The sequence below is a fragment of the Suricata suricatta genome, chromosome 16 (assembly GCF_006229205.1).
Source record: "Suricata suricatta isolate VVHF042 chromosome 16, meerkat_22Aug2017_6uvM2_HiC, whole genome shotgun sequence".
NCBI classification, from domain to species: domain Eukaryota; kingdom Metazoa; phylum Chordata; class Mammalia; order Carnivora; family Herpestidae; genus Suricata; species Suricata suricatta.
The window spans coordinates 48503955-48516478 of NC_043715.1; the positions used below are offsets into that span (position 1 = coordinate 48503955).

At 65.5% G+C, this 12524-nt stretch overlaps 1 protein-coding gene across 3 annotated transcripts in view; it reads right to left on the reverse strand.

The window, feature by feature from the left end:
- Positions 1–7944: 7944 nt before the first annotated feature.
- The window catches only part of TRAPPC6A (trafficking protein particle complex 6A), a 9168-nt gene continuing 4588 nt past the window's right edge, over positions 7945–12524 (reverse strand). Inside the window, exons 2-6 of one of the 3 annotated variants that reach the window (XM_029925355.1) lie at positions 10217–10284; positions 9897–10014; positions 9242–9325; positions 9047–9140; positions 7945–8286 (exon numbers count right to left, since the gene is read on the reverse strand). In XM_029925355.1, coding sequence (XP_029781215.1) covers positions 8255–8286; positions 9047–9140; positions 9242–9325; positions 9897–10014; positions 10217–10284 — 396 coding nt within the window. In that variant the 3' untranslated portion in view covers positions 7945–8254. Of the gene's footprint in view, positions 8287–9046; positions 9141–9241; positions 9326–9896; positions 10047–10216; positions 11029–12524 lie in introns of those variants that run through there. The other 2 variants (XM_029925354.1, XM_029925353.1) reach the window with 2 other exon arrangements.

Consider the following 12524-nt stretch of genomic DNA (forward strand, 5'->3'; position numbering starts at 1 on the left):
CGCCCGCGGCTGCCGCTGCACGCGCCCCAGCTCCTCGGCCTCGCGCTGCGCCGCCTCCTGCTGCATCAGCGCTGCGGGGCGGGGGCGGGGCGCGTGAGGGGCGGGGCGCGGGCGGGTCCCAGGTGTGGGGCCTCGTGCCAGGCCCCGGATGAAAACGCTGACGCAGGTGCGGAAGGAGAGGCCTGAAGCCGGGGCGGGGACTGGGAAAGGTCGGAGGGCGGGGCCCGAGGTCCAGGGGGGAGGGGGGCAGAAGCAGAGCTCCCAAGGCGGAGAGAGAGAGGACGGAGGGGGCGAGGAAGGCTCTAAGGAGTGAAAGAATGCGTGCGAGGTGCTGAGGAAGCCAAGCGCAGGGCAGCAGAGGGACAGCAGGGCTCATTTTCCTGGCTTAGTGCTCCTTCTCCTCCTCCAGGTCTCAGCTCAGCTGTCTCCTCCTCCAGGAAGCCCTCAGTGATCCCCAGTCTGGACACTCAGGCGCCTCCTGGGCTCCTCCACCCCAACCCTACCCACTCCTGGGGGGGGGTCATCCCTCTCTGGGGACAGGTCTGGCTCCCTCTCTGGACTGTCAAACCAGGAAGGGCAGGGCTCTGGTCGGCTTGGTCATCCTGTGTCCCCTGGGCAGCAAGGAAGCGCCGGGGGAGGGAATGTCTGAAGGATGGATCATGAGAGGTTGAGAGGCAGGGGCCGCCTGCTATTGAGGTCAGTGAACGAATGAACAGGCGTGTGTCAGAGTCACCCAGGACAGACTAGGAGCTCCGGAATGCGGCTGTTCCCCTCTAGCTGACTGTCTTCTCCTCCCAGGACCCTGTTTGTCGCTCAGCAGGGCTGGGCGCAGGGAGGTGAATCTCCCGCCGCCCCTCTGGCCACGGTCCTGGCGAGGTTTGAACCAGATCCGAGCTGCCGTGGATCGTGGCTCTGTGTCAGCCCATGGGATGGGTTAGCATCTGTCTGTTCAGGGGCTTTCGGACCGGGGCTCCGGGCCAGTGCTCAGAAGAGATGGGTCTGGGGGGGAGGGGCGCACAGGAGGGACTATGTAGGAGCCAGTGAGGAAGCCGCGTTTTTGCCGGGTGCTGGGGAGCCGTGGTGGGCTTTTGAACAGGGGAAGGACAGGGCTAGATCTGTATCTTAAAAAATATTTCCTTGAAGTGGATTTGGCCGAGGAGAGGAGGAGACTGTTGGCCAGGAGGCCAGAGAGGAAATGGGCAGGGAGCCGGGGGCAGAGGCTGTGGGACCTGGTGAAGGCTGACATGGGCCTCTGGACTGGGGCGGGGGTCACAGGCTCTGTTTCCCCTTCTCCCTCCCCACCCCCACCCCCACCCCACAGAGAGCCTCACCAGTGATCTTGTCCAGCATCATGTGCAGACGGCAGCCAAAGGGGGCATAGAAACCCACGGTCACAGGCACAGGCACATGGCAGAGGGTCTTGGCCAGGCAGCTGCAGTAGACGTCATCTTCGGTCAGGATATCTGGAGGCCGAGGTGGGGGAGGGGGAGGAGAAACTGAGTCAGTGAGGCTGGCCGGGCACCCCCATCCCCCCATCTGCCCTCCGGAGAGCCCACCCTCAGCTCCTCCCTGCATCGGCACCCCTCTCCCCAATTCCCCGAGGTGATTCAGGCCAAACCCTCAGATTTCTGGGGGCAGTACACAACCCCCTTCTCTGGGTCAGATGTGTCCCTCGGGGCTACTGCAGGAGGAGCTGGCCCCAGATCCGCCAGGGAAAGGCTGGGAGACCCCCGCCGCCCCCCAGCACAGAGGCCCGTGGGATTTTGGCTGACCTGGCCCTAGATCACCGGGCTCAGTCACCAGCCCGTGATTCTCCTAGAAAAACCCCATGGGCGTCTCTTGTGACTTGAGACTGTCAGATGCCTAAGACACCTCTTTGTGTGCTCCGGAAGTTTTGTGTGTCGGTTCCTGCCTGCTCTGAGTCTGCGGTGTGGAAGGGCCCCGCCAGTCACAGACTCCTCTCAGCTTCCTGTCCGTCCCTTACCCTGATCTCTCTCCTGCTCCCCATGCCCACCAGCTCCCGTCCTGCCCCAGGCCCAGGCAGACCCGCCTCTGGGTACTGGCCCTGCCACCTTTCTCTGCATGACCCAGGTAGAGCGCTGCCATTGAGAGAGGCTCAGTCCCTCCTTCTGATGGTGGGGTGCAGACACTGGGCAGCGTGGAGGCTAAAAGGCTGGGTGGGGGAGGGGGCACCCTTGGTCAATGCCATGGTCTGGGATGGCCATTTAGGGAACAGGTTCAGGTTTAAGTACTTGTGCATGACGGCATCTGCTTGGCTGAGGGCGCCCCCCCAGGCCCCCACCGAGTGCCACTCCTCAGGCTGGGGTTGGAGCACCAGAAAGGTGGGGTTCAGCTGTGGGCCATGCTGGGCCAGCCCCGCCGTGGTGTGTGGTGAGGATGACATGCCCAATTTTCATAGGGCCCGTGGGCCGCAGGACCCCTCCCTCCCCGAGGTCTTCGCCGGCCTCGGAGGCACGGCTGGGAGGGCAGACTCAGAACGAGGTTGGCTACTAGGGTGGCCAGGACGGGTCTGGTCCCACTCTGCCGCACGGCTGGGTGACCTCACCTCGTCAAGCCTCTGCTTCTGTGTGTAACATGGGCGTCATGGCCGCCAGCCTCCAGCGACGAGGTTGTGCCTGACCTGGGGCCTGAGCCCCTGCTCCACTGTTGCTCTACTTTCAAACCAGACCTGGAACCCAGCCGTGTGTCCCCATCTCCCCTGCCACCTCCTGGGTCATCCCCGCGCCCCAACTCCTGCTCCCCAGGCTCAGCTCCCACAGTGCACTCCCCTGTTAGAGCCCAGGCCTCCCCTTCCCCCACAGCCACCAGGATGTGGCCCTCTATGACCGTCCCCACACACCGCCCTCCTGGCTGTCCCAGGACGGGCCACTTCAGTCTGCACTTGCCGGTCCTCCTGCCACTTTGAGAGAAGTGCCCCATCTTCGCTCAAATCCTGCCTTCCTGCCGCCTCGCTTGATGGCCCTGTTTAATTAGCAAATCCTGATGCTTTCTTCGCTGCTCTCCCAGCCTTATTCCCCCCCCACGCCCCACCGTGGTTACTGCCGGGTGACAGGCAGGGTGACAGGCAGGGTGACATGCTGCACCTTCCCTAATCATCGTATTGCCTGTATCCACCTCCCCCTGTCACCTAGAGATGGTGAGCTCTGTGAGGGAGTTAGTCTCTGCCCTGCTCCCTGCACCTCCCCTCTGCTCCCCCGGAACAGAGCTGGGCACCCAGTACCTGGTCCCAGGATGGATGGATGGATGGATGGATGGGTGGGTGGGTGGGTGGGTGGTGGATGGATGGGTGGGTGAATGGATCCCTCCCCTGGGCACACTGTTCCCTTCGGCCCCCAGGCCTGTCCCTCCCTCTTGCTTCAGCCGCGTGTCTGTCCGCCCCACACCAGAGCTGGCTGGCAAGCTGGTGCTTGTCACCCCCTGCCCCAAGTTCTCCCTGGCCTGCTGGGCTGGGGGGAGGGAGGGCCAGGAAGAGAGGAAGCAGAGCAAGGCTGTCAACGGAGGGAGACGGCCGGGGCCCAGACCCCTGGCTAGCCCGGGCGGAGGCACCGTGCACGGGCCTGGCCTGGATGTTTTGGATCCCCACCAGTGAAGCAGGGAGGAGCATCCCCTGGACAGTGGTGAGGAGGATGGGCTGAGGAGTGAGAAGCCTGGACAGAGGGGAAGAGAGGAGGCAGCAGGGACGAGCCCACGGGAGGAGCGGGTAGGCACCAGAGCTGTAGGTGAAGGAGCCGCAGGCTGCTGGGGCAGGCAGGGGGCGGGCATCACTGGGCCTGCTGGGCTCCAGGAGGGGGCCGGCCGCAGGGGGTGGTGCCGGGCCGCTGCTGGCAGTGGCACGTGCCGCGGTGGCGGGTGACATGGTGGGCCTGGGGGGCGGCTGGGGGGCGCTGGCTGGCTGGGCGGGGACAGCGGCGGTCGCAGGTGGCCCCTTCTGGAGCCCTGGAACGGTGCGGAGCCGCTGCCGCGGGGGGCTGGGAGGCGGGGGCTGGGGGTGGCGCCGCCGCTGCTGCAGGATGGGGGCCTGGGGGCCTGGGAGGCAGCCGCAGACACCCCCCTTGTGGCTGTGGTAGGCCAGCTGCCAGCGCACCTGTGGGGACAGCCGACAGGGCCCGTGTGCTGGAAGGGCCGCCAGGTCACGGCACCACTGGCGACAGCATCCTGGAAGGAAGGAAGTGGGGGTGACTGGGCCTGGGTCCCTGAGCCCCGGTGGGCACTGGAACCAGGTCGAGTCTTCAAGTGGAGGCTGGGGCTGGTCCCTCACTGAGGCCCCGGAGAAACCAGAGAAAATGAGGGAGGTAGGGTGCCGGCAGAGGAGGGGTGGTCCCGTGGGCTCTAGCCGGGCAAGGGGCTGGAGTGGGGACGCTGCCTTGGAAGTCCCTGCTACCCCAAAGTCCTCGGTCCCTGAGGGATGGCCCTGGGGCTCAGGGAGCAGAGAGGAATTCATCAGGAGCTGGCCTGGTTGGTCCAGAGGAGGCTGGGGTGGGGGGAGGTGGCCACAGAGAGGGGACCAGGCCGGAACTGAGAAGAAGGGGTGGCCTCACACCCGGGCTCCAGCAAGGCTGGTGGGAAGGGGGCTGCCCTGGCAGACTGGGGCCTCAAGAGGCTGCACAGCCCCCATCCCCACCCCACACCCCAATTCATACGCACTCAGAGTTGGAAAAGCTCAGTTGGGGGGAGGGGCGGGCCAGCTGGGCCTCCCCCTCTGACACCTCCATCCTGGGCTCCCACTTTTGGGCTCCTCAGGGCCTGTGGCCCCCACCCATGGCCCCTTAATGCAGAAGCCTCTGTGGGGAGACTGGGAGCCCCCTCCTGGGTCCGCGGGTTCTCCATCTGTCCAGCCATCTGCTCAGCAACAACCCCACCCACGCTCAGACCACTCTTCCTGCCAGGACACCCCCAAACGGAACCCCTACCTTTTTGGCGCCCCAACTCCGGGTCCAGGAAGTAGCACTCAGTGGGGGTCCGAGAGGGCAGGGCACCCTTGGCGAAGTGGACAGCGTAGTGTTTGTGCATGGCGGCGGGGGGCCTGCTCCGGGGGAGGGAGACGGCTTAGTGCCCGCGCGGCTCCCTTGGGTGCCCACCGGAAGAGCCCACCCGCGGGACGTGACCTGGGACGGGTGAGAGATCCGGTCCCTGCCGCTGGGCCCCGGGGTCATCATGGGGGTGCAGAGTGCTCTTCAGAAAGAAATGAGTGGTCAGGACAGGGGGAGGACAGCCAGACGTGGGAGAACGGGGAACGGTTATGCGGGTGCCAGGGGCTAATTTGGGGTGCGTGCGATTTCCAGGGGTTGGTGATGGGGTGTTTGGGGGCCCCTGGGAGTTCCCAAGAGGCCAGGACAAGGGGGCTGCTGGGCAGCTGTGGGCTGGGGAGACAAGGGAGCCTGGAGGGTGGCGAGTAAACTTAGGGTGACCAGGCATTGGGGGAGTGCGCTGTGGGAGGTGGCGGCTGGCACCCTTTGAAGGGACCTGTAACCAGCGTGGCAAGAGCCGGGAGGAGCCTCGGGCCACCGAGTACCTGAAATTTCAGGGCTAGTACATCCAGGGCCTGAAAGAGGGCGTGGGGAGTGTGTGGGGGGGATTCTGGGGGGACACGTTAAATCACAGTGGTCCAATTTGGGAAGAGGCTCAGCAAACTCAGGGCAAGATGGGGTGCAGGGGTTTAAGCCGTGAAGAGCCGAAAGCAGGAGGGAGGGCGGGATGCTGTGTGGTGAGGCAGGCGAAGCTCAGGGGTGAGTAGGGGCTCAGTGAGGGTTGGGGGCCCAGCGCGTGGCCCCTGCCTGCCTACCCCTCCCCCCCTCCAACCGGGGGTCCCCTGTACCTGATGGCAGCCTCTCGGCCCCAGCTCCCTGCCCCAGCACCAGTCAGCACGGGCCCCACTGGAGACAGGCCCCGAGATGGGTGCCAGCCGCCCGACCGGTTTGCCCGCCCTGTCCCCGCCCCTTCCCCTGGAGTGCCCGCCCTGCCCCGGTGCTCTCTGCTGTCGAGGACTGGGGACTCTTGTCCTGGGGGTGGGGGTGGGGGCAGGAGAATCTTCAGACTCTGCGGGGGCAGGGGGGGAGGGGGGTGTCCATGGGACCCGGGAGGGAAGCTGACCCTGGGATTAAGAGTCCCTTAAGAGTCTGGAGCTGGGAGACCACAACCCCAGGTTCCGATGCCAGCTCCTCCACGGCCCAGCTGTGTGATCTTAGGCAAGTGACTTCACCTCTCTGAGCCTCACCTTCCTCACTGCTGAGTGGGCCAGTGACAACCAACCTGCCGTGGCTGTCGGGAGGAGCCTGCTGAGCACAGAGCCTGGCACCTGGTAGTGACGGCAACACACACTTGTGGGCACCGAGTGACCCACTTACCAGGCTGCCCTTACCAGGAAGTGCCGGGGGCTTCTGTGCTTTTCCTACAGTTCACCCTTTTTCCTCTCCACACCCCCCTGGGGCAACTCAGAGGCCCACGTTACAAACGAGGAAACTGAGGCCCAGAGAGGTGAAGTCCCTTGCCCCAGGTCACATGCAGGCCGAGTAGGGAGTAGGGCTTCTCCAAGCCGTGGTCTGTGCTGCAGCTCTGCCCCCTGCCTGCGGGGCGGCTGCCTGATGGGGAGTTACCAGCCGCTGCCCAGGGAGATGGGTGATCCGGGTGCCCAGGACAAGGGGGTTCAGGACGAGACAGAAGGGAACCCATCATGTCCTGCAGGATGCCCCTCTGGGGGTTCAGCTGGGTGGCCAGAGCCATGTGTCCGTTTGTCTGCTGGGGGCCAGTCTTCTCTCCTCCCCAGGTCTTCAAGCTGCTTTTCCTGGGCAGGTTTCCTCCCTTTCCTCTGCCAGTTGGGGACTCTGCCCCCTGCCGCGCCCCAGCGGTCCAGCCAATGGTGGGGGGTGGAGGAAGGGCGAGTGTGTCTGAGCTGGGGGTGAGTCTGGGGGGGGTGGGACCTCCAGGATGGGCCCAGGGGTTCCTGAGGGCAGGCCAATCTCCTGCTCCCCCTGCCCGGCCCGAATAACCAGTTCACAGGGGAAGCATCTGCCAGGCTCTATACTGGGCAGAGCCAGCGCCCCGCAGAGGGGTCCGGAGGGACCCAGAAGTGCGCTGAATAGAAGTAAACAACTCCGGGCCAAAAGAAGCTGCCCAGGGGTCCTCCCGGGGATGGGGGCGCAGTGAGGACCCTCGGAGGCCAAGAGGGAGGGGAGAGCGGGGAGTGGGCCGGGTGCGGGGCAGCAGAGGCAGGGAACAGTATGTGGGGAACCAAGAGGCAGGCCAGGGAACACAGAGCTCAGCTCTCTAGGCCAGGGAGGGGCAGCGCAGCGGCCAGATGGGGTGTCTTCGCAGGATCCTCCAGAGGTAGAGGACCCCCCACCCCCTGGCGGCTGTTTTAAGTGGGGAGACCCTTCCTCCTTCCACTTGGGTCTCACCCCAGCCTCAGTTTACAGGTCTGCAGGCCTTACCCACTTACCCACAGCAGGGCCTGGGCAGAGTCCGGGACCGTGATACCCTCAGGTGCTATGAACCTAAGGGGGGCAGGGGGACAGGATGGGGAACGTCCCCAGGGGCAGGTCAGCCAAACGGCTCTTCTGGGCAGGACTCACATCGGCCAGGCACCGCAAGTGTTGGGGTGGGGGATGAGGGTGTCTGGCCCGTTTCCCCTCCATCTGCCCTCGGTGCAGGCAGCCCCAGGCCCACCCCTGCCCACACTCTGGTGGCCCCAACCCCGCTACCCAGGAGAGGTCCATTCTGTGCACCCCACTGGGCGGAGGACAGCCCCAGATGTGTTGACACTGGCAGGGCGGCCAGCACCCGGGGCCACCCTCCTCTGCCAGGTGTGCGGGCCAGGAGGCTGTGGGCTGGGGGCGGAAGCCACACAGGGTGCTCTGCTCCCTACCCCCACAGGACCAGTGACAAAGTCACATGTGTCACAGATGTCCCCTCCCCTTCTACATGAAATCCAGCTCCACAAACAGAACCTTTATTGGGCACCTGCAGGGCAGGAGGAGGAGTCCCGGGCAGGGAGCCCTTCACACCGGCCCCAACCTGGGCCACTTTGTCCTTGGGACCCCCTTCCCTCCCTAGGACGCCCACCCGTTGAGCACATGGGACTCCCTGAAGCAGCTGGCCCCCCACCCCCGCTTGTTCATCACCCATGGAGTCTGGGGTGCCTGATGCCAGCCCTCTGGCCGCCCCCGAAGGCAGTGGTCCGAGGCCCCCGGGCAGGGGGTGGCTGTGAGGTTCAGCTGGGGTGGGGGCCTGGGGCTCCTCAGGTTTTCTGAATCACCACCTGGAACTTACCTGCAAGAGAAAGGCTGGTGTTAGCGGGAGGCTGGGATCTCAGGGGCGAGCCAGCTCGGAGATGTCCATCCCTGTCCGGCACCGGCCGTCTGCGAGGCCCTGGGCTGGGCTGAGCGGTGGCCGGAGGGGGTGCTGCTCCCCGCCCACCTGGCTTGTGTCCCAGAGCTGTGTGGGTGACTAGCGGCACGAAGGTCAAGCACGCGGGCGGCTGAGGAGGGGCCGGCACGGGCAGCTGAGGCACGTATTGCTCAGGTCCTGCCCACGTGGCCTCGGGCCCCTTCATAAGTAGGCCTGGGGGACCCGCAGAGGGAAAACGCCCAGGGGGGTGGGGCAGCGGAGGGCGGGCTGGCCCCAGGTCGGCAGGATGGAGGGCCCTGGGGGATCAGGACGCCCCGCCAGGCAGACTGCCCTTCGGGGGCTGCCTCGGAGCATTAACCAGGCTGATTTCTATTATGTCCACCTGGAATATAATGTTCGAAATCCCTAGACCAGCTCATCATCGAGCTGCCCTGCTCTGGCCTGGCACACCCTAGGGAAGCAGGCTGGGGGACACAGCCGGGGCACGGCTGGGCTGCACCAGCCGGGTGGCCTGGGCACAGGACCTAAGCTCTCTGGGCCTCAAATTCCCCGTCTGTAGGTGGGACTTGGCAGCCCCAGCCCCGCCTCCCCAACCCTGGGGAGTGGGGGACAGGGGCGGGAGAGCTCAGAGCCCCCACCACCCTTCGGGGTTAGGAGGAATCCCCCACCCCCCATGACTCACAGGTGGGCAGGGATGCCACGGAGGCGGTGACCAGGCTCTTGATGCCCAGGGTGCTGAGGGTACCTCGCAGGAGGCCGCAGGTGAAGGCCAGGAACTGGAGACAGGGGGCACAAGTCACCTAGGGAAGAGGGGAGGCCCGCGCCTAGGACTGGGGGCTGCGTAACTGGGGGGTGTGGCTCCAGGCCCCTGCCCTACCTTGGGTGCTTCCTCCAGATACTGCAGGCCCGAGGCCATCCGGATGAGGAGGGGGAAGCTGTTGTCCTGCAGCACGTAGGTTCCCTGAAGGCAGAGAGGGGCCCGCTGGGGGCTGGGCAGGCACCTGTGCCTCTAGTGGGGGAGGGAAGCCAGGCCCCGGGGTCCCCTGCCCTGTTGGACTGTGGTCTGGGGGGACCCCTCCCTCAAAACTGTCATCAGGGTCCCCATCCTTTGGAGCTACTGCAGCAGGGCCCGGTCCTGCCCCTCTAGCCGCAGGACTTCCAGGGTGACCCTGCCTCCCAGGGCAGTGGTGAGAGGCTGTAGACCCGGGAGGCCAGGGCCCGGCACGGCGTGAGCGCCTGCTAGGTCGGGCCAGCTAGAGACAAGTGGCGACTCGCCAACTCGCCGAGGGGAGGTGCCACCAACAGTGAGCACCTGTTTCCCGCTCTGGGGCCCCATCGAGGGAGGCTTGTGGAAATTCTGCAAGTAGCCAGGACACCCCACTGCAACCTCCTGGCTTCCCGCAGAGGGCAGGGCAGAGGCCCCGAGAGGGGAGGCCCAACCTCGGTGGGGGGGGGGGGGTCTCCTCCAGCCTCCTCTTGGTTTCAGTCTCTGCCCTGAGCCAGGAAGCGGGGCCCCAGGCCCAAGAACACACCTGGTGATTGGCGCGGAGGCTGTCCATCTGCTTTTGGAACACGGCCACCCACAAGTCTTTGCATAGGAACTTGAGGACGTCCAGCTCCTCCCTGAAGGCCAGGGTCTCCTGGGGTAGCCTAGCGTGGGGAGCGGGGGACAGCCACTGGGGCTGGGTGGGCCGGGATGAGGGGCCCAGGGTAAGGATGGGGGGGCGCCAGGCTGGGTTCCATGATGGAGCGCCACGACCCTCCCCATCCAGGCGTGCCCAGGAAGGGACTTGACCTCTGGTCGTGCCTGCCTCTGGCCAGCAGGGGAAGGACAGGCAGCGCTGGCTCTCACCTCTCGCCCAGGGCCTGGCCCACACGGAAGCCCATGCCCTCCAGGACAGACAGGCTCATCTTCTGTCCCTAAAAGGCCAGGGGAGAGAGGCTCAGGCACCTGGGGCAGCGGCCGCAGAAGGGACTCCAAGACCAGGTGTGCCCATCTCCGTGAGCTCGAGGGTAAGGAGGGAGGGCGGTGCCCCCGCCACGTGACACCTCGCAGATGCCACCCCCTCTGGAGCCCAGCTCCCCGCTGCTGTAGGAAAAATGGGGGGTTCTCCCCCGGGCTCGGCTGCCACCTGCTGGTCAGTGCTTTCCCAAGAACACCCATCGCGAGCACTTCCGGTGTCCGTCCTTACAACACCCCACGGGTAGGGCGCGCTCTCATCACCCCAGGGACTCACAGTGGCCTGCCGAAGGGCTCATGTGGCAGCGTGCGTGCAGCTACAGCAATGGACCCCCAGGCCACAGGGCCCACCCTCCTGGCCTGGCCAGCCGGAAGCTGTAAGAATCAGCTGTGTCCATCAGCCACGGGGGCACCTGGGTGGCTCAGCCCATTGAGCGTCTGTGGTTTAGGCTGTCACGATCTCAGGTCGTAGGATCAAGCCACGAGTGGGGCTCCACGCTGAGCATGGAACATGCTTAAGATTCTTTCTCCTACCTGCCCCCCCTCGCCCTCTCTACCCCGTTCACACTCTTTGAGAGCTGAGAACCCTGGGAGAGACACGCAGGGCTCAGGTGTGGGAGGGAGTCCCCTGGGCACTCAGGGAAGGCAGTGGTGGCCACATGGCATTCCAGAGGGCAGGCCAGGGTCCCGCGGTGGGAGGGGCATAGGCACGGGAAAGGGGACATCGCAGGCTGCACCTGGTGACTGTCCACGTGCCGGCTGGCGTGGCCAGTTGAGATCCGACTGGTGCTTCTGTTGGGAGGCCTGAGGACAGCTGAGTGAGCGAGGTGCAGGGTGGGGGCGTCAGAAATACCAGGACAGCATAAGGGGTGAGAAAACCCAGCAGAAGGGAGACAAGAAGAGGGCGCAGAGCCCCACAGGCTGCAGGTGCGGGCCAGGCTGCAGGTGCGGGCCGGGGAGGCAAGCAGCAGTCACCAGGCCCTCCCTCCTCGCACCCTCCCTCCAGCCACCACTGTCCCCTGGGAGCAACTTCCAGTCTCCTCTCTGGGCCTGAATGGCCATCATCGGAGCCCTTCCCATGGTGGGTAAGATGTCCTTGCTGAGATCCGGCTCTGAGGCGACCTGCCAGCCTCCTCAGCAGGTTCCAACAGCCTTCTGGGACCCCGCTCTCCCTCCATCAGCCTCGGCCCTGCGCCCTGACAAGTCACTATATCTCCTCCAACTCCTAGAGGCCGCCTGCCCCCCCCCCTCCTGCGGGTTAGGTCCTCAATCCCAGCGCTGACCAGTGTGTGGTGTGGGGACCCAGGATGGCCTCGGCGGCCAACACTGCCCTTGGCATGTGGGAGGCCCTTAGGAGGTGGAGGCCGAACAAGGTGAGCGATGGGGATGAGGGGCGTGCCGTGTGCCGGTGCTCTGTGCACACCTCATGTTTAACTTTAACAACCCCGTAAGCCAGCTTGGATTTCACACCTGGAGACGGGGCTTGGAGGGTCGGGTAAGCGGCACCTCAGTCATGGGGCCATCGTCCAAACTGGAGCAGGCCTGGCTCCCAGCCCAGACGGCCTGATGGGTGGGCGGCCAGGATGACCCCCACCCCGAGCAGAGATGGCCTGCGTTTCTGGGCAAGGCGCCCCTCTTCTCTGCCAGGCCCTGGCGCCTAGGCCCTTGCCAGTCATCCCGTGCTCCTCCTGCGGGAACGGGCCCCGGCGGCGGCTGCTGGTGGCCGCTGGCGGCCAGCTCTCTGGTCCTGCCACCGAGGCTCCTCTGGTTTCCTCAGGCACCGCAGGTGCACGTGCAGGCAGCAGCATGACTGCTAAAGGGGGCAGAGGTGAGCTCAGGTGTGACACGGGGAGGGGACGCATGGCAGGCAGCGGGGGTGCAGGGTGCCCCGTGCCTCAGTTTCCTCAACGGTGCTACCTCCCAGTGTCCTTAGGAGGATTAAGGGGGTGAGTAAATGCAGGCCAAGCGGTCCCCGTTGTGCTCAGTAAATGTTACTGCCCTTGTCCCTCCACAGACAGGCACCTCCTAGTGGCCTCGAGTAGCTGGCCCCTGTGCGGGCACTCTGTATGCAGGGGGCAGGGGCGGCACAGGGCAGAGCCAGCTGCCCGGGAAGGGGTCCCAAGGTGCTCCTCAGAGGAGAGGGCAGGGAAGGGGATGGTGTGCACAAAGGTAAGGAGGCAGGAAAAGGGATGGGGGGCGC